This window comes from Leptonychotes weddellii, chromosome 11 (assembly GCF_054177405.1).
Source record: "Leptonychotes weddellii isolate Sample4059 chromosome 11, ASM5417740v2, whole genome shotgun sequence".
Lineage (NCBI taxonomy): Eukaryota > Metazoa > Chordata > Mammalia > Carnivora > Phocidae > Leptonychotes > Leptonychotes weddellii.
The window spans coordinates 5,528,400-5,553,895 of NC_138379.1; the positions used below are offsets into that span (position 1 = coordinate 5,528,400).

The following is a 25,496-nucleotide window of genomic DNA, read 5'->3' on the forward strand; positions in this document are numbered from 1 at the left end:
GGGGAGCTGCAGAGGGAGAGGGAGAAACAGGCTCTCTGCCAAGCAGGGAGCCCAACACAGGGCTCGATCCCAGGACCCTGGGATCACCACCTGAGCTGAAGGCAGATGCCCAACCGACTGAGACACCCGGGTGCCCAACTTTATATTTTTTAAAGATTTTATTTATTTGAGAGTGAGAGAGACAGTGAGCATGAGCAGGGGGAAGGACAGAGGGAGAAGCAGACTCCCAGCTGAGCGGGGAGCTGGATGGATGTGGGGCTCCATCTTGGAACTCCCAGGATCATGGCCTGAGCCGAAGGCAGATGCCCAACCAACTGAGCCACCCAGGCGGCCCTAAGGTTCTTAACTTTAATCACAGCTGCAAGTCCCTTTTTCCATGTAGAGTAACATGTTCACAGGTGCCGGAGACTAGAGAGTGGACACATTTGGGGCCACCATTCTGCTTACCACACTTGGAGACCAGGAAGATCGTTCTAGATTGGTGTGAGATCCCACTAGCCACGGGGAACAGGTCCTGCAGTGGAGCATCCAGTAAGTCCGACAGAAGAGAAAGCCCACTTTTTGCTGTTGGCTTGTTTATGAGAGAGAGAAACTGCCACCTGAGAGCTTCCAGCCACTTTATGCTGCAGTCCAGACAGCTGGGAGAGCCTCCACTCGGAGGGGCCCTTGCTGCCTGTGACCCCCCAACAGTCATTCCTGGCCATGTGGCTGTGTGGCCCGAGGGGGACGGTGTGCTACAATAGCAATGTCAGGAGACATTTCCGGCTTTGGACTTCATTCAGGAACCATCTAGACCACCCGCCCTGTGCCTCTGTGGCCATCCCTCTCTTGCGGGCCTTTGAGGTTTTTTCCTGCCTTTTTTTTTTTTTTAAGATTTTGTATATTTATTTATTTATTTGAGAGAGAGAGTGAGAGTGAGCAGGAACCAGGGAAGGGGCAGAAGGAGAGGGAGAAGCAGGCTTCCCGCTGAGTAGGGAGCCCAACGCAGGGCTCCATCCCAGGACCCCGGGATCACGACCTAGGCCAAAGGCAGATGCTTAACTGACTGAGCCACCCAGGCGCCCTGACATGTTGTGCTTTTATAACACATACACTGAAATTCTTCTACTGAGGGGTGCCTGGGTGGCTCAGTCGGTTGAGCATCTGTCTGCCTTCGGCTCAAGTCATGATCCCAGGGTCCTGGGATCGAGCGCCATTCGGGCTCTCTGCTCAGCGGGGAGCCTGCTTCTCCCTCTCCCTGTGCCCACCGCCCCGCCGGCTTGTGCTCTCTCTCTCTCTGTCAAATTAAAAAAAAAAAAAATCTTTGAAATTCTTCTACTGAAAGAATTCAGTATTTTTATTTTGGTCTCTCTTTTTTTTAATTTTTTTTAAAAGATTTTATTTATTTATTTATTTGACAGAGAGAGACACAGCAAGAGAGGGAACACAAGCAGGTGGAGTGGAGAGGGAGAAGCAGCCTTCCCGCTGAGCAGAGAGCCCGATGCGGGGCTCGATCCTAGGACCCCAGGATCATGACCTGAGTTGAAGGCAGACACTTAACGACTGAGCCACCCAGGTGCCCCTATTTTGGTCTCTTTCATTTTACAAGTTTCAAAAATAGCAGTCAAAGAGAAGAAAAATACGCCTGTCTTTTGGAGTAGGACCCCAGGTTACTGAAAACCAGTTGATTTGGGTCTGAGCTGACATTCTGGACAGAAACTCCTCTTTTTTTTTTTAATTTTTTTTTAAAGATTTTATTCATTTATTTGAGAGAGAGAATGAGATTGAGAGAGCATGAGAAGGGGGAGGGTCAGAGGGAGAAGCAGGCTCCCCGCCGAGCAGGGAGCCCGATGCGGGACTCGATCCCAGGACTCCAGGATCATGACCCGAGCCGAAGGCAGTGGCTTAACCAACTGAGCCACCCAGGCGCCCCCAGAAACTCCTCTTTGGTGGAGATGTACATACAGCCTCGGGCCCGTGGTGTGCATTTATCAATTTGGCCAGTCTGTTTTTCTTTCTTTCTGTGGAAGCTGACTTCTGGGAGCTTTTTGCCTTCACATAACTGGGCCACAGCACTCCTTGGCCATGCTGACTCAAGGATGCGTCCAATTTTTGGCTGGACGCCTGATCCTCCTTACCCTTTCCAGATACACCCTGGCCACCTCAGCGATGACTTTCCTCGGGAGCTCCAGAGAATAGATGGCAGCGTGGGTGACATGAGAGAGGATGAAACTCGTGGAAAAGGCAGGGGCCAGCCACCTGGGGGAAGCTCTCGAAGGGGCCTTGGATCCTGGGCCTAGATCTATGGAGGAGACACAAGACTGCGTGGTTTACTCTGGGTGGGGAGGCAGCTTACATTTCCCTGGGTGCCCTTCTTGGGCCCATTCACTTTTTGGGGATCATAAAGCTCCACCTCAAGTGAGGCCGAGTGAGGCAAAGCTCCTGTGGCTCGTCTGGGCCCTGGGCTAAGTGGCTGCAAGACTCCATCCTCAGGGCACAGTAACCCCGGATGTTGGAGGTGTCCATAGGAGCTCAGGAATCATTCACTTAGCAATACTGAGTGGACATTTATGGTGTGGCCGGCACTGTTCCTGTAATTTTGGGCTGGCTGCTGGTGAAGCACGTGTCTGTGTCATATGGAGTGTCTATTCATAATTAATAATAATATTAGTACTAATGATGATTATAGCTGAATGTATTGAGCATTTACGATATTGGGGCCGTTTTAAGCATGGTACCGTATGATCTTATTCAATCCTTATGACAACCCTCTGAAGTCAGTAGTTTCTTTTTTTTTTTTTTTTAAAGATTTTATTTATTTATGTGACAGAGAGAGACACAGCGAGAGAGGGAACACAAGCAGGGGGAGTGGGAGAGGGAGAAGCAGGCTTCCCGCCGAGCAGGGAGCCCGATGCGGGGCTCCATCCCAGGACCCTGGGATCATGACCTGAGCTGAAGGCAGACGCTTAATGACTGAGCCACCCAGGCGCCCCAGAAGTCAGTAGGTTCTATTATTACCCCCCATTTGATCTGAGAAGACTGAGAGAGAGGGTAAGTGGCTTGCCGACTCCAAGATCTGCATCTGCCACCACCTGCCTCCCATAGCTTTAGTTCTAACAGAAGAACAAATAATAAACTTGTACACACTTACATAGAAATTATTGCAAGGATAGCAGTGGGGTTGGTAGGGGATGGATTTAGACCATCAGGACTCGCACACAAGCAGAGCCCTGAGTGGTGAAGGGAGCAAGGGAAGAGCTAGGGGAAGGAAGAGAGTTCCAGGAGGTGGGACAGTGTGTGCCAAGACCCCAGGGCAGCAAGGAGCTTGGCTTGTTCTAGGATCAGGCACGAGGCCCCTGTGGCTGGGGCTTTGTAAGGAAAGGGGGGCAGGCTCCAGGTAAGCCTAGGGACATCTGCCAGAGTCCACAGGGATCTGAGGGCCGGGGCAGGAGCCTGGACTATATTTGATGTTTGGTAGGGGGCACCAGTGTATGTTGAGTCAGGTGGAGATGTGATCTGATTCACATGTGAAGATGATGCTCCATGGGCTGAAGGGGATGAGTGAAAGGGAGGCTTGTGGAGTCTGTGTAGTCACTGGAGGAGGGCCCCTGGGCACCTGAAGCCAGGTGGTGGCTTGGGATGGAGAGGATCTGGGGACTGCTCAGGGAGCTGCTGTAGGTAGGAATCCCGGGTGGTAGATCTCATGTGGGTGGGGGTAAGGAGGTGTTCATGGATGAAATGCCACAGCTTGTGGGTCTTCTTCAAAATAACCCAGGTGCAGCAGGGAGAAGAGGGAGGTGTGTGTGGGTGACGTGAGAGTGGTCACGGTGGGTGATGGCTGTAGAGCTGGGCCTCATTGCACCCATCTCTCCACTTTTGTGATGCCTGAAATGTTACATAATAAAAAGTTAAGAAGGAGAAGGAGAGGATTGGCATGCAAATGTCTGGCTTAAGCAACGGGATGAATGGTGGCACTCTTTCCTGAAATGGAAAAGACACAGAGGGGCAGAGTTGGGTGCAGGTTGGAAGTCAAATGCTCTGTTTTGGCCATGCTGTCCCAGACTTCAATCAGAGAGTAAAGGCAGAGGCCTCTGGGATTTTGGAACAAGGCTCTGTCCCCTTCCTCGACATCATTCTCCTTTTAAGAATTCTCCTGACTCGATGTTGGCTGTAACAGAGACTGAACACGTGAACATGAGACAGCAGGAGACCAGGAGATGGGAGCTGTCAAGAAGACACTGGGGTTCGTGATTCTCTTCTCTACCTGGTTGTGCAGGCCCAGTGATCCCCCATTGTGAAGTAGAAGTGGGTCCAGCGTTTATCAACTATCCATCGCACACAAAAAACCACCTCAAAACTTAGTATTATGAAACAACAAGGATTTCTTATTTCTCACCAACCTGTAGGTCAGCAATTTGGGCTGGGAGCAGCCTGGGGATTCTTCTGCTAGTTACACCCGGGGTCATTCCTGTGGCTATCTATGGTCATCTGTGATTTGATTGGGTCTGGCATATCCAAGATGGCCTCATTCCCATATCTGGAAGCTGATGCTAGCTAGCTCTTGACTAGGGACCTTAGTCTTCCTGCACACAACCTGTCATCTGTCAGGAGGCGAGGCTGAGTGTCTTCACAGCGTGGTGGTCTTGGGGCTCCACGACACCACAGGTAGAAGTTGCAAGGCCTCTCAAGACCCAACCTCTCCAGGTGCAAACATCACATCCACCACATTCTATTGGTCAAAGCAAGTCACAAGGCTGACCCAGGTTTAAAGAGCAGGGAAACAGATTCCACCTCTTGAGGGGGAAGCTGTGAAGAATTTGTGGCCATATTTAAGCTATCATGGGTCAGAGGGCCCCAACAAATGACCTGAGCAGATTGTTCTGCCCAACTGGCCCACATCTGTCACGTCACCACCTTCTTCCCTCAAAGGTTGGTGTTCATTTTGCAGACCACTCTGTAGATGTCTATCAGTTAAGTATGGCATTTGGCTCAGTGGCTGATTGCATTTTTGAAGATAGTCACTAGGATCCTCCTCTCCAACATGCCAATCTTATAATGTGATGTTGACAAGCTTCCATTGAGAGGTGGGGTCTTATATTTCCTCCCCTAGAAACTGGGTGGATCTTCTTAATAACCTTTACCAATAGAAAGGGTAGAAGTGGCGTGCGTGACTTCTAAGGCTAGATCATAAAGGGCAATAACAGCTTTTACCCTCTTGATACACCTGTCCTTGGAAACAGCCACCATGTTACGAGGGAGCCCGAGCTGCATGGAGAGGCCCTCTTTGGGTGTCCCAGTCGATAGACCTAGTTAGGCCCTCAGCCATCAGCCAGCGCCAACTGCCCAACATATGAATTAATGAACCTTCTGATGATTCCACCCCTGGCTTTAGAATCTTCCAGCAGAGGTTCTAGATGTCCCAGAGCAGAGATAAACCATCCCTGTTTGCTCTGTCTGAATTCTTGACCCACAGAAACCAGGAGAGATAATAATGATTATTGATGTTTTAAGCCACTAAGTTTTGGGGTAATTTGTTATGTAGTAGTAGATAATTAACATAGGATGCCAGTAATAGAAACAAGAAAAAAAAAAACAAACAAACGGTAGCTTAAAACAAACTAGAAGTTTATTTCTCCTTCTTATTGAGAATCTGCAAGTAGGCAACCCAAGGATAATATGGAAGCTCCTATGGTGTCATTAGAAGCCCAGGGTCTTTTATCTTGTTGTTCTGCTAGTCTCAGCACATGAGCACAATTCTCAAGGTCACATCCTGATCCAACATTGCTGCTGGAGTTCCAACCATCACATTTGCATTCCAGGCTGAATGCAGGATGAAACAAGAGGACCGAACTAGCCTTCACCGATATTATTTCTATCTCAAGGAGCATTCTTAAAAATCCTTTCCAACACCTTCTGCTTATATCTCATATCCTAAAATTAAGTCACCGCATCACACTATATGTGCAAGGGAGGCTAGAAATGTTGCCTTTTAGCTGGGCTCATTGCCATCTGAAGTAAGACTGGGGTTCTGTTGTTGAGAAAGAGAGGATAGTGGATCATAGCTAGCAGGTAGTTCGTGACTGTGGTGTTAGAGCAGGAGAATGGAAGAAGGAAATCTTCTTCATGGGCAGGAGCTGGAGCCAGGAAACCTCCCCCCCCCCACACTCCTCCCCCACAATGTCCATGCAGCTTCCTTAAATGCTTGGGTACCATAGTTTTTTCAAGTTGCTTCTGAACAAAGAACTGACTTCACTCCCAAAGAAGCGAGGCAGTGATGCCCAGGGAAAGCTTTGGTCTAACACCACCCTCCCCCCATGGCCAGCAGGCAGCTGGACTTCACCTAAAATTCTAGCATGTGGCCCTGACCTTGTCACTTACCTGCTCAGGCACGTTCGTGGTTCTGGTTTGCCCCAGCTTATGGACAAATTCTGGGTTTGCTATGGAAGGCCTCAGCCAACTGTTTCACAGCTCTTTTCTTCTTCCTCCTCCTCACACCTTGCTTCATGCCCTGCATCCAGGCCTTTGTGCAGGCAGTCCCGCGGCCCAGAACACCCTCTGCCCCGTCTCTTCCCCGGGCGAATCCCACCTGTTCCCAGCACCTTCTAGAGCCACCACTAGTCCTTCTGGGGCCTTTGTGCAGGTGGGTACAACTCCATGCCGGGGCTTGAGGAGTGGCCCACAGGCTGGCTTCCACCCACACTTATCCTTCAGCCCAGTGCCCTGGCAGAGTGAACACCCTGCATGGCCGTACATGGGAAGATGCCACTGCCAGGAGGGAGTGAGGCCCTTCGTTTGCCCTTGTTCTCGGTCTTCAGATCTCATGGGCTGACGTGGGGCTGGCTGTTTCCCACCCTGTATCCTCTGACATGCTCAACGCCCACTCCCCCAAACACCAGTAGCCATCGGGGGCACTGAACTTGCACCACAGACCATAGCTCTTTCCTTCCACTTTGGTCTCTTAGTCCTCAGCCTGCCCAGCTGTGGAATTAAAACCCCCACCGGGCTGGAAGACGGACCACTTGGAAAACGTGTTAGAAGTGACCCAGATACCACTTGGTTGGAATCAGCTGCTCAGAGCAATTCAAACTTGAGTATCAGGCCCTCAGCTGGACAAGGGGGTTCCCTTTCAGCTTACCCTGTTCCTGGGAACACTGGAGCCCAACCCGGCATCCCCTTCCAGAGCTGAGCATTGAATCGCTGACCCCGGGTGACCCACTGTTCTTGTAGTGGCCTTGGACCCACCACTTAGGAATGCAACGTGAGAAGACCTTCCATTTCATACCTTTTATTTTATCTGCATCTTCTCTGCTTCCTCCCTCCCCCACTGGCCCCTGAGAGGTGGTGGAAACCCCAGTTGGGAAGGGACTACTCTCTCCTCCCTGGAGGAGGGATGGTGTCCCCTAGGCCAGGCCCCACCAATGGGAGAAGCAGGGGCCTCCATGGCAGAGCGGGTGCATCGTCCAAGAGGCTGTGGCCAAGGCCGAGGTCCCTCGGATGCCCTGTGGCCCTGGGCCCCGTGGGTCATCAGGAAGGTGAAGAGCAGAGAAGTCTGGGGGAGCAATGAGAGGGCAAAGCCTGGGTGTGTGTGCGTGGCTGATAGAGGCGGAGGTGGACTTTGGGGGGACAGGAGCAGAGACAAGGAGATGCAAGATCAAGGCAGGGCCCTGAAAAGGAACCCCAGGTCATAGGGGAGCTGGATGTGGGAGAGGGTACACCAGGGAAAATCAGGGGGCCACGGGGGACAAGGCTGTGCTCCAAGAACCGGGCTCCCAATACAGGGGCTGTGCCACAGAGTCTGATCGGGGAAGACCCTGAGCAGAGACCAGAGGGCAGGCAGGGAGGGGCAGGTCAGGGGAGGAGGATGGGGTCTTGGGGCTGGTCGTGGGGCCAAGGCTGTGGAGCTGCCTCATCCAGCTCCTCAGCTTCGTGGAGGCCAGCCCGACCAACCGGGCATGGCCCCAAACCACCAATTTGTGCTTCTGGGTTGCCCGAGGGCTCCCAATGTGGCCTCGGCCGTGCAGGGAAGAGCCCAGAGGCAGCCCTCGGCTGCATGCAACAGCTGTCCCCAGGACTCCTCCCCCATCCCAGGCTTTCTGGAAACATCCCGCCCCCCCCCCCGACCCCGCCCAACCTGAGAGGGCCCTAAGCTGGATCACCAGCCGCTGCACAGGGTGGAACGTGGTGGTGGTGGTGAGGGGAGTCATGCTGGGACAGTTCACAGACTCCACTTCAGTGGGGGTGTCCATTCACCCCCAAAATGACCCTGGGTCACTGCGCTACAGTCTGTTCAAGGACTCTACCCCACCCCCACCCCTCGTGTGCTGGTCTGTGTTCCCCTTCCTGTCTCGGACAACAGCTACTCAGGCATCGGAGCCCATGGCGGGATGGTGGGGAGGAGGCCACTCCAGGGACCACGGGGGTCTCAGAGGGCACCCTGCCCGTCCCCCTGGCAGCCGCTATCACCATGGACAATGAGCACCGGGAAGTAAAGGGCGTCCTCGTAGCACGGTGGGCTTTCCAGGGGCTCTGTGTCCTCCCCACGGCGCCCCAGCGGCCCCCCGCTCAGGCTTCGGAAGACCCCCGGCGTGGCCCGGCCCCCAGCTCCCAGGGAGAGGCGGCTGCGGCTGAAAGGCAGGCGGGGCCCGCTGGGCCGGGCGGGGGGCAGCGAGCTGCTGCTGAGCGAGCGGCGGCAGCGCGGGCAGCCCCGGAGGAAGGCGCCAGAGCCGGCGCCCATGACCACAGCCTCCGAGTAGCTGGGCACCAGCTGCCGGTTGGAGCAGATGTGCCACTCCAGCTCGGTGAAGTCCACCGTGGCCACGCGGGAGAGCGGGGGCCCGCTGGGCACGGCCCCGGGGGGCGGCGAGCTGGCGCCGAAGAGCTTCTCCACCTGGTAGTGCACGTGGGCCGTGCCGTAGGCGGCCACGACGCGCAGTGGCCAGGACAGCGTGGCCGCCGACACCAGCCAGAAGACCCAGGCGCGCGCGTACCAGGGCGGGCTGCGGGGGTCCGCAAACACCATGAGGGACTCGCGGAAGTCCACGTCCTTCAGGTGCATGCCCTCGCGGGCCTCCAGGTAGTCGTCCAGGCCCTCGTTGGCACTGAAGAAGCGGGCCCTCTGGGTGAGGTACGAGGCCTCGGCCTCGGCGCTGCCGAAGCTGAAGCACTTGGTGAAGCGCAGCCGCGTGGCCGCGTGGTCAGCCAGGCCCACGAGCTCCTTGGAGACGTCGCGGACGCCGTGGGCGGAGTAGTCAAACTCGCCGCGAGCCGTGCGGCTGTCGGCCCTCTCGTGGTAGACCTGCGTGGTGGTGTAGGCGTCGCCGTTGCGGTAGCGGGTGATCTGGCGGGTGCGGCGCACGTAGTGGTAGCTGGTGGCCTTCCACCAGACGCAGGGCGGCGCCTGCTGCAGCCGGTGGATCAGGGCGAGCACGGTGTGGGCGTCTGTGCGCGGCGCCTGGCACGCCCGCACGTGGCAGTGCCAGCACTCGGCCAGGTAGAGGAGGTAGAGGAGGGAGACAAAGGCCAGCGGGATGTATAGGTAGCCATCGGAGCAGGGGCTGGCTGGGTAGGTGGGCGGTGGGCCCCCGGCCCCGCGGGCCAGGGCTGCCTCAGGCCCCAGGACCAGCCGTGGCACCGTGGCCAGGCGACACCAGGCCACCACGGCGCCGCAGGCATGGATGAGCAGCGTGAGCAGCAGGCACTTCCAGTGCGACTCTCGGCACAGGGAGCTTCCCAGGGACTGTTTCAAGGGCCGCTGCTGCAGGGTGGGCAGAGAGGGGGAGAGGCGGGGGTCAGGACAGGCCGTCGGCTGGACCTGCCCCCCTGCCGAAGCCCTTGGGAGGAGCTGGGGCTCTGCTCCCCACTCCACAGAGGAGGAAACTGAGGCTCTCAGGGATTGAGCATCTTGCTCCAGACCTCGCCCTTCTGGCTCTCACAGTAGAGCTGCAGGATTCAAACTGGGGCCTCTCTGCCCCCGCCCCCGAGCCTGTCCCAGTAGAGGTGCCCCATTGTCTCTCAGTCGAGGGCACCTAGGACGAAACAGACCCATCTCTGCCAAGAGAGGGAAGGGCCCCCTGAGTGGCCATTTGGAAAACTGATCTCTGGTCCCAACCCTGCCCCTAATTTGCTGTGTGGTCTTGGCCATATTCCTGCCCTCTCTGGGCCTTGCTTCCTGGACCCGCTGGACCTGTTGGCACGGGGTCCTAAGGGTGAAGAGCATGGGCTCCATGGCCCAGGATTCGGCGCTGGCTCCACCACTTACTGGATGACTTGGACAGGTCCCTCATCCTCTCTGGACCTCAGTCTCCTCATCTGTAAACTGGGGCTTTTGCGAGGTTTCAACAAGATCTTATGTGTGGCCTTCTCAGCATGGCGTCTGGCCATAGCAATAAATATTATTCCTGTTACCCTGAGACTCCCTCGGGTCCCTTGGTTCCACTTAGAGACTTGGGAGAAGCTTTTAAGTAAGAGAAGAGGAAGAGCTGGGAACGGAGGAGGTGTGAGTCTGGGGGGGGCGCAGATGGAGCGTCGTCCTCCACTCCCCATCTGTGCTGCGAGGGAGGGGGTGGGACACAGCTGCTGGGCAGCAGGGCCACTCCTTGGCCGGGAGGGTTTGGCCTATTCCTCCTGGGCAGGGCTCCCAGCCTGGCCCCCACCTCACCTCTAGGGTGCCTATGGAGAGAGAAGTGGGGGACGGGGGAGGGAGTGGAGAAAAGAAGGAGAAGGAAGAAAGAGGGGGCCTGCTGAAACAGCAGAGGTGGAGGTAAGGGCCACCTCTCCAACCCCAGCAACACCAGGTCTTGAGAGATCCAAGAGGAGAGGAAATGCCCCCAGCCCAGCCCAGGACAGCCTGCCCTCCCCCGCAGTCACCCACCACACGGACACATCATCACCATGACCTGCAGGGCCAGTCAGATGCACACGCCCACACGTCCACCCCCCACCCCATGTTTATCACAGACCCACCAACCACAGATGTGCACGTGGCCTGCTCATCCCAGACCCCGGGCCCTCACCAGCGCCCAAGGCACAACCCCTCACAACCATCACAGGGTGCTCAGGTGCACGCACTCACCCACCTGCACACACCTCACACAGACCCACCCAGCACAGGACACACACATGCATATGCCGGTTACACATTCACTGAAGCCCAGGTCCACACCAGACCCTCACCTGACCACAGTGCACATCCCCCAACCCCGCCCCTACTGCAACCTGAAATCACACCCCAGAGTCGACAGGAGAGACCCACCCACGACAGAACACGTTCACGCATCACATCAGCCAAGCCAAGCAGCCACCAGACCGTCACCTGACTCCAGCTCACCCGAGATGTGGGGAGCACGGACTAGCACTCACACACCCACAAGCACACTACATCCATCCAAACACGTACACAGACCCACTCACCACCTATCACCCCAACACCCCACACAGGGCCCCACACCTCCGCAGATCCTTTTCTTGGCTAGGGCTGAGGAGAGGCCAGTCTGGGGGTCCCAGCCGGCAGGATGGGCCCTCGGGCCTCACCGCGGGGAGAGGGAGAAGGGGTACCAGATGCCGCCTCCTTTCCTCTTTCCCCTCCTCCCTCCGCTCCCTCCCCCAAGTCCCGACTACTGCTGCTGCATTGCAGGCGCCGCCCGGGCACCTCGTGAGCCGCTGGGCTGGGCTGGGCTGGGCGGGGGGCCTGACCCCCGGGGCCTCGGGGGTGAGGGGCAGCGCTGCGGAATGAGGGCGCGCAGGGGCCAGGCGCTGACGTCACAGGAGGGCGAGGAGGGATGAAGGGGCTCCCGGGGCGGGAGTCGCCCCCTCCTCCCTTCCCAGCCCCCCCACCTCGACCCCCCACGCGAGCCCCTCGGCTCGCCAGACGCCGGCTACCCTAATGACGTCATTGGCAACTGGGGTTTTGAGACTTCCCCCCCTCAGCGCCTGTCCCGGGGTTTGCCCCTTCCGTCGTCCCCCTCATCCCCGCTCCAGCCCTGGCTCCGGCCCCCCGACACACAGCGCCGGTACCTCCTCCCGCAGCGGCTCGCCGTCCGGGATGAACGCGGGCACCTCCCCGCTGTCGCCTCCGCCGCCCTCGGGCATGGTGTCCTGGCTGCTTGGGCGGCCCGAGCCCGGGCCCGGGGCATGATAGGGGGGAGCGCAGAGGGCTGCGGCGCGGCCCCGAGGGCGTCCGCTCGGCTCGGCGGCCGCGCAGGGAGTGCGCCGAGCTCGAGCCCGAGCGCGGCGGAGGCGGCGGCGGCGGCGGCGGCCACGGTGCCCGGCGCCCCGCCCTCCGCTGACCCCGCCCCCGCGGCACCCGCGGCGCCGCCGGCAGCGCCTGGTACCGCGGGCGCTACCCCCGCCCCCGAGAACCCCAGGCTGGCGGACCCAAGCTTGGGTTCCCCTCCCGCCGCGCTTGCGCTTGCGACCTTGGCCGAGTCCTTGTTCTTGGGGCCTGTTTCTCCTGCTGTAAAATGATGGGGGATGGATCTCAAAGGTGGGTACTGCCCCCGGCGTCCTGTCTCTGCGGAGTAGGCCCAGGCCTAAGCCCACCCAGACCCCACCCTGGAAGCCTTGCTCGTAGGGGAAAAAGCAGTTACAACCCAGAAAGGTGTGATACGCCTCATTCGCTGGACAGAGGTGCTGGGCTTCACTTAAGAGCCCAGGCAGGTTGGGGGCCAGGACACCCAGGGTCCTAGGCTTCGCGACCTTGGGCCTGCACTCTCCACCCCAACCTCAGTTTTCCCACCTGAGAAATGGGAATAGAAAGGTGCACAAGCATTCATCATGAGGTACAGGGGAGTGGGATCTGTCCTTCATGGGAGGATGCCCTCCCAAGGACTGGTGGCCGCACTGCTGCTCCCTGGCCCTCAGGAGCCTCAGACCTTCACACCTGCCCCTGGGTCTGGGCTAGCCCTCAAAGTAGACAATTAGTTGGTGGGACATAGGGAGCTGCAATGCTAGGTGAGTTTTGGGTTGCTTTGCCGCTTTTTTTTCCCCCCAAAGAGAAACTCAAAAAACATTCAGTTCAATATCCCTACCCATTTAAAGATGAGGTGATTGAAGTGATAGAGTAAAGGAGTGACCCAGGGCTTCATCCGTTTATTTATTATTTATTTATTGGACACAGATGTTTATTGGGTATCTTCTATATCCAAGTATTGTGTTGGCACTGTGAAGACAAGTGTAGGAGTGGAGAATGACATTGGCCCGGTCCTAATAGAATTTATATTCAGGGCAAACTGGTGTACCCAGAAGGAGCCTGGAACCCAGCTTCTGGCCTCAATCCCCAGCCAGGTCAGTTCTCTGTTCCCTTTGTCTCTCTGAGAGGCACAAGTTAAACTGATTCTTAAAGAATAACTAGGCTTTGGACAAATGGATATGAGGGGGAAGGGCATCCCAGGTGGAGGGGATTTCTGAGCAAAGGCACGATTAGATCACGTGGGCTGTGTTTAGAAAGTAGGAAAGTCACCTGGTGTAACTGGACACTGCGTAGCTAGAGGCAGGTTGCAGAGGACCTGATTTTGCTCCCTAGAAAGTGGTGGCTGAAGGTGTGTGAGAGAGGAGGCCCCTGAAGACTACTATCTCTGAGGAGGGTGAGAGTGGTCACAAACTGGGCAGAGAGAAAGGAACACCCCCGGCCTCAGGAGTGAGGCTTCAAGGCGGGGGCATGTCTCACTTTAAGATGGACTGCAGGGCCAGCAGTGACTCAGGAGTTTCAAATGCAACTTCAGGAGGTGGATCAGCACACCTCCACCCCCAAATCGGTTGGACCACGGGAGAGTTGAGGGGCCAGGCCTGGTGCAGGATCCTGTCCCGACTATACCACCCACTCTCAGGGACTCAAATCTTCTGGAGTTTTCAATATGTGTAATGGGTATGTGTGTGTGTGTGTGTGTGTGTGTGTCTTTCTGTCTGTCTCGAGAGAGAGAGAGTGTGTGTGTGTCTTTCTGTCTGTCTCGAGAGAGAGAGAGTGTGTGTGTGTGTCTTTCTGTCTGTCTCAAGAGTGTGTGTGTGTGTGTGTGTGTGTCTTTCGTTCTGTCTCAAGAGTGTGTGTGTGTGTCTTTCTGTCTCTCTCAAGAGGCCAGACCCTCCTCCCAGCAGCAGGCCCCCTCGTTCTGCAGGATCCGGAGGTGGCTGTAGGGCATTTCAGCACCGGGCAACGGACAGCACCCGCGCCGGAAGGAAGGGTGGGAGGCGGGAGGAGGAGTCAGCTTCCGGGGCTCGCTGGGCCGCGCTGTCACTGCCCCGCCCGGCCTCCTCCGAACACCTCGGCCGCTGCCCGGGCTCCGTGCCAGGACTGGCGGGGTGGGTTAGTATGGAGGACGGGAGAGGAAAGCTAGCATTGAGAGGGAGGAGCAGGAGACCCAAGGGGCGGGACTTGGTAGAGCCCACGGACCCATTCCCTCCTGGGGTACGTCCCCCGAGTGAAACTCCGTTCCCGTACTCCCTCCTCCGCCAGGTCTCCACCTGGTGCAGTCGTGGCACGACGAGCGTCAAGTGCCCCACTGCGCAGGCGCGGAAGTAATTCTCAACCTCCTCCTACCTTAACCCACCTATTGGCTGCTCTGGCCCCGAACTAACAAACCCAGCATCCAATCCGAGAGCGCCTCGGATTGCTCCGCCTATCCCCCCTCCCGGAAGTTGACTACTGCCGAATCTAATTCGGCGAGGCCGCGCCAGCAACCAATTGGGAGAGAGGAGGGGTGAGCTAGCGCCGCCGACAAGCCAATGGCAGGCGACGGAGGATAACGCTGAGGACATGGCGGCTGTGGTCGAAGAGCTCGCGGACGTGTCGGGCTGCTCCATAACCCGGGTCGGTGCCCAAGAAGCTGAGCAGCTGCCTTATTAGTATTCGTACCCACGAGGCGGCGCAGCGGGCCCTTGGGGAGCGCCAGCATCGCGGCCATGGCTTATCACTCGGGCTACGGAGCCCACGGTGCGTGGGGCGAGGGGCGGGCGGGACGCGCGGCCCGACCGGCCGGAGGAGGGTCGGCGGCGCTGCCCGCTCACCCTGAGGGAGAGGGGCAGCCGTGACCGCTCCCCAGGGCGGCGGGTGTCTTTCGGGTTTCTGCCCTGCGTGACTCCACAACGCGTCCTGGACTTCGCCCCCTCGGCCCAACCCTGAGATCGGGCGGTGACAGCATAGCTGGGATTCCCATGCCAGACCCGGGCACGAACGGGGTCTGCCTTCAGAACTTCCTTTACCTGTCATAACCCTGGTAGGGGCCCTCACCACAGCCCAGGGCCTGTGGGTACCCAGCTGTCGCCTTTCCCATCCTCGTTCATGCGGGATGCCCTCCCAGTTAGTTATCTTCACCTAGGAAACTTCTACTCACTCTTCCAAGGCTCATTTCAGAGATCACTTCCCTCGACAGGGCCCCCAGAAACCCCCAGGTGGGCAGCCACTTCCAGGCGCTGCCTCAGCTCTTTCTTTGCCGACATTTAGCACCTCTGGAAAAGGATCCCTCATCAAAGTTCTTTCTGGGTTACCTACCCCTATCCAGCCCGGGTTTCACTAACTGATTGGTGGCCCCAGGACCCATACAAGGGCTGCCCAACCTGGGGGAAGGGGTGGTGGTTTGGGCTCATGTTTGATATTCCTGTCACCTACTCTAGTACCTACAAACCCACAGGCTCCAAGCACAGGGCCCGGGCAGCTCCAGATCCCCCTCCCCTCTTCGATGACACAAGTGGTGCTTACTCCAGCCAGCCAGGGGGATACCCAGCCCCAGGAGCCGACGTGGCCTTCAGTGTCAACCACTTGCTTGGGGACCCAGTGGCCAGCGTGGCTATGGCCTATGGCAGCTCCATCGCATCCCACGGGAAGGACATGGTGCACAAGGAGGTGTGGCCCACCCCCAGGGCAAGGGTGGCAAGATTTCTGGCCAGGGATGGGGCATCACGGGATCCCACCTAATTCTCACAGCAGCCCTCAGGGAAGGAGCACACAGAGGAGCACCCTGAGGTTTGGTGTGCAGCTTGTCCACAGCCTCCTCTCTCCTCTCCCAGCTGCACCGTTTTGTGTCTATGAACAAACTCAAGTATTTTTTTGCTGTGGACACGGCCTATGTGGCCAAGAAGCTGGGGCTACTGGTCTTCCCCTACACACACCAGGTGAGCTGGCGGGGCCCTGTGTGCCTCCCTCGTCCCGTCCCAGAGTTTGGCCCCCAGACCTCAACCCCCTTCTTTCTTTTCATTGTCTCTTTTTCTCCTGACCTGGCTGCTGCCACCGCCAGAACTGGGACGTACAGCCCAGCCGCGATGTGCCTGTGCCGCCGCGGCAAGATCTCAACGCCCCTGACCTCTATATCCCCAGTGAGTCTTTGACCTGGGCTGCGGGGCGGGGGGGGACTTGTGCCTGGAGGTACCAACGAGGAGAGAGAGGCTCGTGCATGGATTGAGCATCTGCCCTTGGTGCTTTTGTGTGTGCTGGTTGCTAGACACCCAGTAGACGGAGCAGGGGGACCGGTAAGGAGCTTCCTGGGTGGGCCCTCAGGGTACTCCCTTTGAGATCTTCTTGCCTCTTAACTGGGACCATGTCCCTCCCCTGGAGCCCAGGGTTTAGACCTGGTCCTGCAACTTCCGGTAATGGGACCTCAGGCTGGCTACTTTTACTCTTGTGTAAACCAGGAATGACAACAGTCTCTACCATAAAGGATCGCTGTGGAGATTCAGTGAGGTGATGTGCACCCAGCAGGAAGCACGCTGTAAATAATAGTTACTGCCAGAGCGATTACTCGTCCCCCAAGTCCTGCGCCGACATTCCCTCCTCTGAGGAAGTGGTCGCTCCCTTCTGGGTTCCCGTAACTGCCCATCCACATGGCATGGGGTCGGCTGCCGTCCTTGGAGTGCATCTCACTCCTCTCTGTCCTGGGGCCTGCACAAGGCGAAGCCCACGGTGGACACCCTGGAGGAGGGGCGAGTGTGCCCGGGCGGCCCTCAGATGGGTTGCCAGGGCAGCCAGTCAGCCCACTTGCTCCGGGAGGGCCACCGGTTCTATCCTTCATTCCATTTTCTCTCAGAGCCACCTTGTAAAGCAGGAACTGCCATCCCCATTTTAGGTGTCAAAGCCAAGGCTCAGAGAGACGACTGTCTTTGAAGCCACATAGCTTATATATATAGGTGGTAGAGCTGGTTTCCTGACCAGACCCCATGCTCTCTGGTGGGCACATCAGTTCTGGTGCTTCAAGGGGGCAGAGAACAGGGCCGAGGAGTTAAAGTTGGTGTGAAAGCCCAGCTCCCCCTGGCTCTGAGCTTTTGTGTAAACAGCAGAGGTAAACCAGGAGCCCTCTCCGTTGGTGGGATGGCCAGCGCCCAAGCCAGCGCCCGTGGCCAGACTGAAAATCACTGGCTGAGGTGACGTCATCCCCATGGGTCGGACTTTGGGGGGAGCCTGGGTTGTCTTGAAGCCTGTATTTTAGTCCTGTAGTGTTGTGGGAGATCAGTTTGGCCCCTGCCTGTTGGTCTAGGATTAGCAATAGCCTTGGCCCCTGATATGTTGTGGGCCAGAGCAGGAAAATTTGGTGAGTGTCCTAGCACAGGGACAGGGAAGGAGGTGGCTTGGTGGTCCCGGGGGTCAGGTAGCATTTCACGGGGAGAGAGGGCTGAGCAGGGACAGGCATCCCAAGCAGGGTATTAGGAGCTGACTGTGGAGGTTGGCATGTGGGGATATGCAGGGAAGGAAGTATGGGGAGAAGGTAGGGAGTGTAAATGGCCTCAAATACCTAGCCAGGGGGCTCTGATTGAGGAAACCAGGCTGATGGCATCTTTCTGGTTCTTGGCAGCAATGGCCTTCATCACCTATGTGCTGTTGGCTGGGATGGCACTGGGCATTCAGAAAAGGTTAGTATCAACGCCCTCCCCCATTCCCGCCGGCTCCCCCTCCTGACTGCTCTCCTCACCTCCCTAGGGGACCTGTGGCAGGTCCCAAGCCCAGGCCATGTCCTCAGTCTCACACCTGCCACAGGATGGCTGGTTTCTGAATGCTCCCCCTCCCCCCCGTGGCCATAGGTTCTCCCCAGAGGTGCTGGGCCTGTGTGCAAGCACAGCGCTGGTGTGGGTCGTGATGGAGGTGCTAGCCCTGCTCCTGGGCGCCTATCTGGCCACCGTGCGCAGTGACCTGAGCATCTTCCACCTGCTAGCCTACAGCGGCTACAAATATGTGGGGTGAGTACCGATGGGCCAGGCCAGAGGCAGGCCTGGGAGAGGGGCCTGCCGCCATGGGTTCCTAGCCGGTGTAGCTGTAGTCTTGAATTATGACCCTGGGCACCCCTCTGCCCCTCTCAGGGCCCTAGCTCTTCTCTGTTAGAGGAACCGGCTGTTCTTAGCATTCTCCTCAGGAACCGTGTACTGTTGTTCAGGTCAGGAATGTGTGGAGAGTCATCCTGGGAACACAGGGGAGAAGGGCCTTGTGCTGGGTTAGTAAAGGGGGTCTCAGATCCACGTCCTAGGACTGAGTCCTAGGTCTTCCAGATTCATTTTGAGTCTAGGACTCTGTGGAGACAGATTGGACATAAAGGGCCCCAGTGGTGGTGGGTGGGGCCTAGGCTGGGTGGTGGGGCCAGTTTGAGGCCCGGACCCTTGGGAGATCACCAGCCTTCTCTTTCTGCGCTCCCCCTCACCCCCACCTGCACCACACCCCCTGCAGGATGATCCTCAGCGTGCTCACAGGGCTGCTCTTCGGCAGTGATGGTTACTACGTGGCGCTGGCCTGGACTTCGTCTTCGCTCATGTACTTCATTGTGAGTCTGGGGCTGCCCCTTGTGCCTCTCCGCCTGGGGTAGGAGCTGGGGACGAGCCTCTCCCTCCCGGCCCAGCTTCAGCTCTGTCCTTTCTTCCAGGTGCGCTCTTTGCGAACAGCAGCCCTGGGCCCTGACAACATGGGGGGCCCAGCTCCCCGGCAGCGTCTCCAGCTCTACCTGACCCTGGGAGCTGCAGCCTTCCAGCCCCTCATCATATACTGGCTGACCTTCCACCTGGTCCGGTGACCCCTGACCCCCACTGGCACTGATTTTGCCATACATTGAAGATTTGATTTCCTTGATTGTATTTGACCCTTGTTCCTGGGGCGTGGGGTGGGGGTCTCTCCATTGCCCAGGGTTTACCAGGCTCAGGGGACCCAGGGGAGGGCTTCCTGGAGTTGGTGGCCTTGGTACTGCTTTGAAAGGCAGAGGGAGGGGTTTCAGCAGGAATAAACGGCTGTTTCGTTGTGGCCAGGAAAGCGAGGATAGAGGGGAGCCGCTGCCGAGGAGACCTCAGAGGCCTCTGATCCATCTGAGGGGTTTCCCTAGAGGGTTCCGTGGGCCAGTGGTTTGAGCCTAGCTGTACTGGGGATTTAGCTGAGGGCTGCCCCCTATAGAGTCCCTTTGCCCCCATGTCCTCTTCAAGCCTTTCAGGAGCAGAACTGGGGCCCACGTATTTGCAGTAGTTTATTCATATTTTGTCACAAATGGCCGGGGAGGGGGTGCCGGACTCCTCCAGGCAACATAGAAAATAGGTCCAAGAGACAGGACAGGCTGGGATTGGGGCAAGGGGGAATGGGGGAGAGGGGGAGGTCTGGAGAGAGAGCCTGGGGGAGGGGAGAGGGCAGACTAGGGGTGGGGCTGCCCCCCTGCTGAGCCTGCTCATTCCCGGTGCGGGTACCCCCCCACCTGCAGGGGGAGCCTCGGGGTGGGGGTGGAGGGGGGCGGCCCAGAACTTCCAGGGTCACGCCCTGCCCCTTGGCAGGGTCCATGTCCCCCCCCCCCCACCAAGTGGACAAGGCCGGAGGTTCCGCCCCTTCCAAGACTGACTGCCATGCCTACAGGCTGGCCGAGGAGCCCCTGCCCCTATTTAGAGCTCTGCCCAGCCCTGGTCCAAGGGGAGGGGGCTCTGAAGGCGGGAGGTCCCCGCAGCAGCAGTGTGGAGGGGTGGAGAGGAGGCTGGGGGCACCAGTGCCCCCTCCCTCCCCAGGGCTGAGGCCTCTGCGGCCGAGGGGCAGGGCTGGGGGTGCACAGGCGTCCGGTCCATTCTGGGCTTGCTCCCTGGCCGGCTTCCCCCTTAGAAACTCACCAACGTATAAACCATACTGTGGGAAGATGAGGCAGTGAGCCGAGTCCTGAATAGGCCCAGCTACTGGTCACCCACCCTGTCATACCCTGGGTTGCCCTCGGTCCTTAGAGGGAAAAGGCAGGCACGTGGGGCCCAGCCATTCCTGGAATTGGAGGCATGGTACCTGGAACATCCCTTCCCTGACTTCTGACTGCCATGGGCAGGGCCTCACCTGTACAAGTAATAGAAGAAGGAGAGCAGGTAGAAGGCGAGTTTGCACCAGGACTCCTTCTGGCAGTAGTTGAGGATGTCAGCATTCATGATGGAGACCGCATCATACATGACCTCAGAGCCATCCGCCGGGCGATGGAAGTACCTGGGGTGAGGGAGGGGCCTGAGTACCCACGTCAAAGCTCCCACCCCCATCTCGCCCCTGCTCTTCCGTCTCACTCCCCCCATGGCAGCTTCCAGAGGTGGTAGAAGAGGGGGATGCTGAGGCCCTCACCTCCAGAGGTGGTAGAAGAGGAGGGGGATGTTGAGGCCCAGGGTCACCCACTCGGCTGCACACAGAAACATCAGACAGAAGAGGCCGTGGATGGAGTATTCTGGGACCACCAGCTGGGGAAGGGAGGGTGAGAGGTCAGCTGCCTGGTGCCAGGACAGACCCCAGCTTCAAGGGCACAGAGGGGAGCTGGGATTTGGGAGGTGCCCCCCACCGTGACCTCTGAGGACTAAAGGGGCCGCTAGCCTCCCACTCCCTCCCCCGGTGGCAGACCAGATGAAACAGGTCCCAGAGCGGCAAGGCCCCGCTCCGGGTCACACACACGAGGGCTGAGCTGGGCTAGAAGCCTCCTGCTACTGGCCCTGACACTGACCTTCCTCAGGAGGCAGCAGATGCGTTCGATGTTTTTTAAACGCTCGCGCTGTAGGGGGAGGAAAAGGTCGCCATGGGGGAGGCGGAGGAGCGGGCATTGGGGGCGCCCCCGCCGCCCTCCCTACGTCTCCCGCGGACCTGCGCGTGGCCGCCAGGGGGCGCCAGAGCAGACTCTGCGGCAGGGAAGCAGCCGCGCCGTCCCCATGGCAACCGTCACCATGGAAGGACCTTCACACGCGTCTCCACGGCAACGGCCCAGAGCCTGGCAACGGCCGCCCCGCCAGGAAGAACCCGAGCCCTGAGCCCGCGCCAGGTGTTTGCTGGGGGCGGGGACAGACAGGAAGGGGCACCGTCGCCAGTCCCACCACACACCCCCCTTCTTCCCGTCCCCCACCCCCCCTTCGCCTGCGACAGATGGAAGGACAGACGGACGGACACACCTCGGCACAGCACATGTATCACTTACTGCCCGCGCTGGGTTCCCCTGGTCGATGGGGTTCTTGAAGTCGGTCCGCAGCTCGTCAAAGGCTATGATCTGGGGGAGGGGCGTGTGCCCGTCAGGGTTGGGGCAGCAGCTAATGGCCCCCCACCCATCCTTCTGTGAGATAGGAATTCATACATGGGTTCTGGGCCAGATGGAGCTTGCTGCAAAGGTGGAGAAACTGAGGTTGAAGGAGGGGCGGGGCCTGGCCCAAGGTCACACAATAGTGTGGAATGGAATCCTAGTGTGCTAATGTCCAAGTCAAGCCATGTTCACGACGCTTCCATCCAAAACATCCCAAGAAATGGTGTCTTTTTTCTGCCCTTTGCTGACCACTGGGGTCTCGCCTGGGTGGGCTCCCTTGCTTGGGAGAGCTGTGAAGTATATTCCAGGGTGATCAGGGCTATTGGGGTGCCTGGTCCAGCATTGGAGGTGTGGCGGGGGCAGAGTTCAGGCTGGACCCTGAGTGGGTGTTTGGTGAACAAATGGGGGAAGGGCAGTCCAAGCAGCAGGAACAGTAGGTACAAAGGCAGAAGGTTGAAAGAACAAGGAACATTCAGGAAGCTGAGGGTTCCATGGGGTCAGAGTGAAAGTATAAGGTGAGTGGGAAGGAAGAAGGGAATGTGAAAGATGGGCTGGAGATGCTGTGAACCCGGACCAGATGTTTGGACTTTAACCCAAAAGTAATGGGGAGCCATTGAGGGGTATAAAGCAGCAGAGTGGGACAGTCAGGCTAATGCTTTAGGATGGATGGAGAAGGAAGTACACATTGGCTAACAGTCCCAGCCAAGACATGTATGATGTTTACCCTATGCCAGCAGGCTTTATGTTTACTAAATCATTTAATGCTTGCAACAACCTGATGACGTAGGGACTGGTATTACCATATCCATCTTGCAGATAAGGAAACTGAGACAGTCTAAGTCACTTGTCCAAGGCCACACAGTGAGTCAGTGGTAAGCCAGGATTCTAACCCAGTTAGACTCCAGCGTTAAAATTCTTAACCACTTTATCATAGGCAGGACAGACCAGTGAGGAAATGGGGGAAGGGGGGGTGCTCGTCGATTGGCGTGATCAGCGTGAGGACAGCAGCAGTGAGAATGGAGAGGTGTGGAGGGATTCCAGAGCTATTCAGAAACCAGACTCCAGTGGGCTTGAAGAAGAGTGGAGGCACAGGGGCCCAAGTTGCCTTTGGGAGTTGGGGCATCTGGTAGATGGCAGTGTCCTCATTGGGATGGAGAACTCTTGGGAGGTACAGGTGTTTGAAAGGATGATAAGACAGACCTGGGTGGGGGGCAGTGGGAGCTGGCATGATAGGAGGTCTGGAAGAATAGCCTTCTGAGGTCCCCTCCCCTCAGCACCAGCTGGAGGGGAAGGCACAGGGCCCACCACCCCCAAGCATCCCGGACCCCAGACGGCTTGGAGGGAGAGAACATGGGCTTCCTGGAGGGAGCCGGGGCCATCTGGAGCAGCGCCCCCACCCCCATGGACTCTGGGCAGCCACCTGCCTGCCAGGCACAGCAACAGGGTCCAGCAGGGAGTGGAAGGGTGCCGTCTGTCTGCCCCAGAGCTGGCACCACCAGCAGGCAGCGGGTGTGGTGCCTCCCACCCCCCCAGGCTGCCTGGCGCTGACTCAGCCCCCTGGAACAAACAATTCCCCACGATGACAGCTGACACACGTCACTCACCACAAGGGTTGCCTGGCGACCAGTAGGGACTGGGCTCAGGGTCTGGGGTGGGATCTGGGGTCCTGCCCTGGAAGATTCTGGTTCTTACCAATTTGGATTGAGGACCACACCTCCTATGCCCATCCCACCCCCCTTAGTAGGCGGTGCTCTGGGCACTCTGATGTATATACAACAAACCCACTTTATCCACAAGGAAACAGACTCAGCATGAGTGACTTGCTATGATCACCGAACTAAATAGCTGAGTGAACACCATGCTTGACACATAATAGGTGCTCAATAAATATTTTATTGGGCCCTTTCCCCCAACCTAGGAGCCTCACAAGGGCAAAGCCTGAGTCTTATTCATCCTTGACTCTCCCACAGCTGCCCAGAGCCCGGTTCTTAGGAAGCATCGACACTGGTATGTTGGATTGAGGACTGCTCTGAGTAGCCACTAAGGACAGGTGACCCCCAGAGGGGCTGTGGGAGGTCTCTGGGTGGGGAGAGGCCTGGAAAGGGGCTTCTTGATTTCCAGGAAACTTTCTCCCAGGAACTGGTCAGGTCTGTGTTCCCAGCCTGTGACCCTCAATTTCTTCCGATCTTTAGGACCCCAGCTCTCTTGCCCCCAGCCCACAGGATTGTCCACTACCCTGGGATGAGATAGGAGGCTCAGAGAGATCAAGACGGATTGGGGGGTGGGTATGGAGGCAGAGAAAGAGAAAAAGGCAAAGGGGGAGAAAAGAAAAAGCAATTAAGAGACCCACAGAGAGAGAGAGAGGGAGAGGCAAAACCAGGGAGAGCGCTGGAGATGGGAGGGGGGGATGTGTTGGAAGGTGCCTGTAGGGGTTCACTCCTTACACAGGAGGGGTGCAGTGAGAGTCCATGGAACCATGATGTCGAGGAGACAGGCAGCAGTGGGGCTAGGGGGATGGTGAAGGGAGAGATTGGTCAAGAGCCAGGGAGGATCATGGGGCGGGCAGCAGGTCCCAGGAAAAGAGAGCAAGTGGGGAGACCAGGAAATAAGCAGGTGAGGTAATGAGGAAGCGAGAGGAAGGAAAGAACGGGTTATAGGGAGAGAGACTGGAGAGAGGTACAGGAACCCCCCTAGAGGGGATGAAGATCAGGAAGGTGTGTCCTGGAGCAGAGGATGCCGAAATGGACAGACCAGGGCCGACCAAGATGGGCAGTCTTCATTGAGGGGATCAGGATGGGGGCCAAAACCTCAGGGGACAGAGGTGGAGGGAGGGCAGTCAAGGGGGGGGGCCAAGGGCCCCAAACAATGAGCTGGAGGCTGAGTGATAATAGTTCTTGGTGAAAGGAAGGGAGCCAGGCAGAGGGGGGCACTGAGGAGAGGACCCCAGAGAGAATGAGGGAGAGGGACTCTCTCTAAGGGGAGGCGATTAGGATAAAGGATGAGAAATGGACACTCTGAAAGAGCAGGTGTGAAGCCAGGCCAGAGTGAGAAACAGACCAAAGGGGACACAAGACAAAGGGGAAAGTGGGAAGGAAGAGGAGGGAAAATGGGAAGTGGGAAGGAAACCTGATGAGGGCAAGCCCAGAAAGGAGGGGGCAGGGAAGCCCAAGGTGAGCTGGTGGTGGGGACTAGGTCTCTGGTCTGCTTAGAGCCAATCACTGCTGGGTCAGGGAGGTGAGTGAGAGGGAAAGGGTTAATGGGCTCTGCGATCCGTGGGTCCTGTAAACAGATGCAGTTGCCATGGCAACCGGCTCCATCACTCCGGCTGGAAAAACCCACAAAGGGGGGGGGGGGCAAGCAGACAGACAAACTGCCGGACAGACAAACGGGGGCGACTGATTGGGGGGGGTGGTAGGAGGAGAAAAAGGAGCAAGAATCCCAGAATTCTGCCCCACACCCCAAGGCAGCATGGGGCAGGGGCAGGGGGTCAGAGACCAACTGACATACCCACAGACAGGCGGGGGCGGCGGAGAAAAGGGGCCCCGGGAAGGAAGCCGACAACGGGAGGGGGTGTTCATGGGGGCGAACAGAAGCTGACCGAAGGGGGATAGCGGAGAGGAGGTTCCAAGTTTCCCCGGACCCCGAGCCCATCTGCTCGGCCCCCTCCCGCTCTGTGTGCCCCCGGCCCCCCACCCCCCACCCCGCCCCCAGCCCCAGCCCGGCCTTACGTGCCAGATGACAAAGAAGATGAGGGAGGCGCACAGCACCAGGGTGAGCATGTAGCAGAACGCGGCGAAGGTGAACGCCATGGCCCCCGCGCCGGGCGGCGGCCCGGGGGGCGCCAGCGCGGGGCCCGGGCGCAAGGGGACGCCCCCCGGTCCGCGTTTAGGGCCGGCCGGGCATGGCCCGCAGGCCTCGGGGGACGCGGGCGGCGCGGCCGGGACCGGGGCCGCGGGGCCGTGGGGCGCGCGGGGCGCGGGCCGGTGGGCTCGGGGGGCGCGTCCGCTGCCGGCTGCCCGGGCCGCGATCGCTCATCCTGCGATCCCTCGCCCGCGGCTCCCT

General features: G+C 58.2%; 3 protein-coding genes across 4 annotated transcripts; 1 reads left to right on the forward strand and 2 right to left on the reverse strand.

Annotated features, from left to right (window-relative positions):
• Positions 1-7,248: 7,248 nt before the first annotated feature.
• Positions 7,249-12,208, reverse strand: TMEM151A (transmembrane protein 151A). Its single transcript, XM_006749062.3, has 2 exons — positions 11,992-12,208; positions 7,249-9,733 (listed from the first exon to the last, which is right to left on the reverse strand). Exons 1-2 carry the CDS (start codon positions 12,064-12,066, stop codon positions 8,402-8,404), a joined length of 1,407 nt encoding a protein of 468 aa, XP_006749125.1. The 5' UTR covers positions 12,067-12,208; the 3' UTR covers positions 7,249-8,401.
• A 2,472-nt stretch (positions 12,209-14,680) lies between these two features.
• YIF1A (Yip1 interacting factor homolog A, membrane trafficking protein) lies at positions 14,681-19,009 on the forward strand. Of its 2 annotated transcripts, none has more exons than XM_081797742.1 (8): positions 14,681-14,902; positions 15,600-15,811; positions 15,976-16,080; positions 16,203-16,281; positions 17,751-17,808; positions 17,977-18,132; positions 18,614-18,707; positions 18,783-19,009. In XM_081797742.1, exons 1-8 carry the CDS (start codon positions 14,872-14,874, stop codon positions 18,951-18,953), a joined length of 906 nt encoding a protein of 301 aa, XP_081653868.1. In that variant the 5' UTR covers positions 14,681-14,871; the 3' UTR covers positions 18,954-19,009. The 2 variants fall into 2 exon arrangements, with proteins under 2 accessions (XP_081653868.1, XP_006740248.1); XM_006740185.3 differs by having other exon boundaries at positions 14,683-14,902; positions 18,807-19,009.
• Positions 19,010-19,381: 372 nt separating this feature from the next.
• On the reverse strand, positions 19,382-25,322 carry CNIH2 (cornichon family AMPA receptor auxiliary protein 2). Its single transcript, XM_081797743.1, has 6 exons — positions 25,163-25,322; positions 21,336-21,404; positions 20,871-20,918; positions 20,501-20,613; positions 20,228-20,371; positions 19,382-20,032 (listed from the first exon to the last, which is right to left on the reverse strand). The coding sequence occupies exons 1-6, from the start codon at positions 25,241-25,243 to the stop codon at positions 20,005-20,007; spliced, it is 483 nt and encodes a 160-aa protein (XP_081653869.1). The 5' UTR covers positions 25,244-25,322; the 3' UTR covers positions 19,382-20,004.
• Positions 25,323-25,496: the final 174 nt, after the last annotated feature.

Coding starts and splice junctions, on each gene's coding strand:
- YIF1A (XM_081797742.1), top strand. CDS start 14,872: ATGGCTTATCACTCGGGCTACGGAGCCCACG. Junction 14,903..15,599: donor CTCGGGCTACGGAGCCCACG/GTGCGTGGGGCG, acceptor ACAAACCCACAG/GCTCCAAGCACAGGGCCCGG. Junction 16,081..16,202: donor TCTTCCCCTACACACACCAG/GTGAGCTGGCGG, acceptor TGCCACCGCCAG/AACTGGGACGTACAGCCCAG.
- CNIH2 (XM_081797743.1), bottom strand. CDS start 25,243: ATGGCGTTCACCTTCGCCGCGTTCTGCTACATGCTCACCCTGGTGCTG. Junction 21,405..25,162: donor TCTTCTTTGTCATCTGGCAC/GTAAGGCCGGGC, acceptor CCCCTCCCCCAG/ATCATAGCCTTTGACGAGCT. Junction 20,614..20,870: donor TCTGCTGCCTCCTGAGGAAG/GTCAGTGTCAGG, acceptor TCCCTTCCCCAG/CTGGTGGTCCCAGAATACTC.
- TMEM151A (XM_006749062.3), bottom strand. CDS start 12,066: ATGCCCGAGGGCGGCGGAGGCGACAGCGGGGAGGTGCCCGCGTTCATC. Junction 9,734..11,991: donor GCGAGCCGCTGCGGGAGGAG/GTACCGGCGCTG, acceptor CCCACCCTGCAG/CAGCGGCCCTTGAAACAGTC.